This window comes from Mus pahari, chromosome 2, assembly GCF_900095145.1.
Source record: "Mus pahari chromosome 2, PAHARI_EIJ_v1.1, whole genome shotgun sequence".
Lineage (NCBI taxonomy): Eukaryota > Metazoa > Chordata > Mammalia > Rodentia > Muridae > Mus > Mus pahari.
The window spans coordinates 154,674,176-154,677,470 of record NC_034591.1 but is presented as its reverse complement, the minus strand read 5'-3'; the positions used below and the strand labels follow the sequence as shown (position 1 = coordinate 154,677,470).

The 3,295-nt window shown below is 38.7% G+C and overlaps 1 protein-coding gene across 4 annotated transcripts in view; it reads right to left on the bottom strand.

Moving 5' to 3' along the window:
• Positions 1-3,295, bottom strand: part of Pik3c2g (phosphatidylinositol-4-phosphate 3-kinase catalytic subunit type 2 gamma) — a 333,974-nt gene that overhangs the window by 65,546 nt on the left and 265,133 nt on the right. For all 4 annotated transcript variants that reach the window (XR_003843304.1, XM_029535677.1, XM_021191148.2 and 1 more), the window contains 2 exons: positions 2,673-2,862; positions 2,073-2,194 (listed from right to left, as the gene is read on the bottom strand). Coding sequence is in view for 3 of the 4 variants with exons in the window: in XM_029535677.1 (XP_029391537.1) it covers positions 2,073-2,194; positions 2,673-2,862 (312 nt within the window). In the remaining variant the exon portion in view is untranslated. The remainder of the gene's footprint in view (positions 1-2,072; positions 2,195-2,672; positions 2,863-3,295) is intronic.

Genomic DNA, 3,295 nt, shown 5'->3' with positions numbered 1-3,295 from the left:
ACTGCCCTTGCCTTTGGAGCATAGATATTTAGAATTGAGAGTTCCTCTTGATAGATTTTACCTTTGATAAGTATGAAATGTCCCTCCTTGTCTTTTTGGATAACTTTGGGTTGGAAGCCATCGCTCCAGCCCTGATTTTTTTTTTTTAAATGCTGATTTAAATATATATTTTTTTCTGATTACAAGAGAATTCATTTTCTCAGTGTTTTTTTTTTTTTTCCTTTTTTTCTTTCTTTTTCTTTTGGTCCTAAGTGGTTTTCACATCCTGGGACAGTACACAACAGAGTTCTGAGGCTAGGGGGAAAACATCAAGAAGTGTAGGAAGAGGGAAAGGAGCCTCGCTTCCTCCAGCAGCTGTGTTTACTGAAAGTCATCCATTCTAAGGAAATCTCCGTGCCTGTGTGCTCTTGGAAGGTACCAGAAACACTAATGGCCCTCTATTGCAGGCTATGAGTAATTGGAATCCCTTCTTCCTGACTGTGACTTTCTGAATTTTGTTCCCCTTCAGATCGGATTCACAGAAGTCTCTTAGGGCTTCTTGAAGCAAACGTAGCAGTCAGAGGAAACCTTGCCCTCTTCTTCATCCATATGTATGATCTCCAGTCTCAGACCCTGTGGGAGTGACAGCCCAGAGGAGCTGCTCAGGGCGCACAAGGCCAAATGTCCCTCCCTCAGTGGGTTCCTGAAATGGTTTGAATATCAATTTAGCTTCAGTGCCAGGCAGCACTGGTGTGCAGGACAGAATCCTAACTAACACTGGAATTGAGAAGAGGCATATGGAAAGAGGTGCTTATGCTCCTGAAGTTCTCATAGCGGCTAGAGAAGATGGCCTTTAGTGGGGGTTAATTTATACCATTATTTGATGCATACTGTTCCGTGACTATTACTGGAGATGATAACAACCCCAGACATTGAACTTTGCAGCAGGAGTTTGAACATTTTTTTGGTCTTTTTTTTTCTTCTGATTCTATTTTGAAAAATCTGAAGCCTTTGTATAGAAGTTTCCAGAATTAATGAATTTTCCTCTCATGTGCCTTGACCTGATGTCTAATGACTTGCCTTCCAGGTACTGAAAAAATTTGAGTTTCAAAATGTCTATGACCTCAGCAAACATGCCTTTTCAATATTCTATGACATCCTTCACTCATTGACACCTTATATTTATGCTTTGAAGCTGACTCAACCAAAGAACAAATAAAAATTCATACGTCAAGGCATGTCAGGTCTTAAGGAACCACTAACAGTGTTAAAGGATGGTTCACTTAACAAATATCCTAGTGTGGATGAAAGAAAACCAAAATTTGGTTTATCTGACTGTCAATATCATGATTTCTGGGGAACTCACCCTTTCAAGGTTAAGGAGGTTAAGGTATAATATGTTTGTACACTGAAATTGATAATTTAAACTTGCCTCATTTTAACTAACAAGTATTCCAAATAAGTTCAACAGTAGCTGTTCTAATCGTACCTATAGTTGAGTTTAATCTTTTCCATTGTAACAGAATGATCACAGTAATGCCTTTAAAATGAAATAAAAAACATTTAGACCATGCAAGTGTAGTAATTAATGGTTAAGAAGACTCAGGCTTGAGAACATCAGAGATGAAATATGAAGAAATCAACTGACATTATTGTTTCCTCAATCCCCCTCCTTCTCCCTGTGTGTATATGTGTTTACATATGGGATTTTAAATTTCAGTTATCGGCAAAAAAGCAGGCATGCTGATTGATTTAGCTCTGGCTTTTGATTTCAGTTCCGTTTTTATAGAAAACAACTGAGAGGATTAAATTTTAAAAGAAGGAAATAAAACAATTTTCCCCAATAAGGAAAAGTGAAAAGTGAAAGAGGCTCTGATTTTGTTCCCATCTAGAACAATCAATGGCTAGAAGCAGAAAAGAATATTGTTCTGTTTTGTGCACAAAGGGCACCTTGCTCAGGTGCTGCTGGGAGAGCATCTCTGCATTAGACACTGTGTATCGCTCCCAACCAAGAAACCTCTTAGCTATCATTTCCCACTTTTGCTCAAGGGCAAGCTCTGAAGGCCCAATAAGGTGAGGGGACAGTGCCTTACTCTGGGAGAGCCAATGAGGAGAACTGCTTCTGCATTTGGCTGTGAAGTCTGTAAAACTGCTCGAAGGACTTCTTGATCAGACTTCTCCTGTTGTCGCTGCATGTCACCTCAATCAGGTACAGCTGCAAATAAACAGATAAAATAAATAAATAAATAGTAAATAAATAAATAAATAAGATGGATATAAAACTTGCACTTGATCCTAAAACCAACCTTTAGGAAAATTAAACAAAGAAGGAAACTTTCTTAAAAAATATCATGGAAGCTGAAGGATACAATCATTTTTAATATCATGATTAATATAAATAAGACGTACGAGGGTACCATAATTTTATGTTCTGGCAACATTGCCTAATTTCTGCTGTCCTTTCTTGCAGACACTTTAATTAGCTCTTGATTTATATTCTACCATAGGGTAGAAACTGTTCCCTCTGATGGTTCTCCACTAATCGCTCTGGTTGTTATGATTTTTTTTTCTTAAAACATCTCCTTAATGGCACTTCTTCAGTTGTAACTGATTTTCAATTTGCAGAGTTAAAAACATCATGCTTTAAATAGTATCTGTAGCAGAGCCAGTGGCACAGACAGATTTAGACTTACGTTGCTGTGTGTCTTGCTGAATCCTAAAATTGTGACTCTCTGAATTGTCCTGGTCTTATTCAGGCTGCAGGATTCCTGGAGAAGAGTCTGGGGGACAGGTTTGGCAAGGCTTAAGGCTGGCATCTGCGCAAGTGTGTGGATCAGGTTATTCAATTTAACTGGGAAGCATTCCAGACTTTCCTTTATCTTCCTAGATAAAAGAAAAGGAAAAGACAGTAAGAAATCCTCCCTCAACCTCATGGCTTTGTTTATCATTGGGCCTTATGTTTGCCAGATGTGTGTGTGTGTGTGTGTGTGTGTGTGATGAAAATGTACATATACGAGACCCAGCTACTAAATATTTATTTCTAAATGTTAAGTTCACATCTGGAAATTGTTAGGGAATGTAGAAGACATTCTCTTGTTGAGATAGAAGGCTATAATTGCATCACTATATCCTGAAAAGTTTTAGAATTTTGTTTGAGGCCTGTGAGATAGCTTAGCATTGCTTGCTGTTGAGCCTGATGACCCAAGCTTGACTGCTGGTGTCCTCCAATTATTGCAAGAGTGCTGGCTGTGAGCACAGGAGTTTGTACACACACACACACACACACACACACACACACACACACACACACACACAC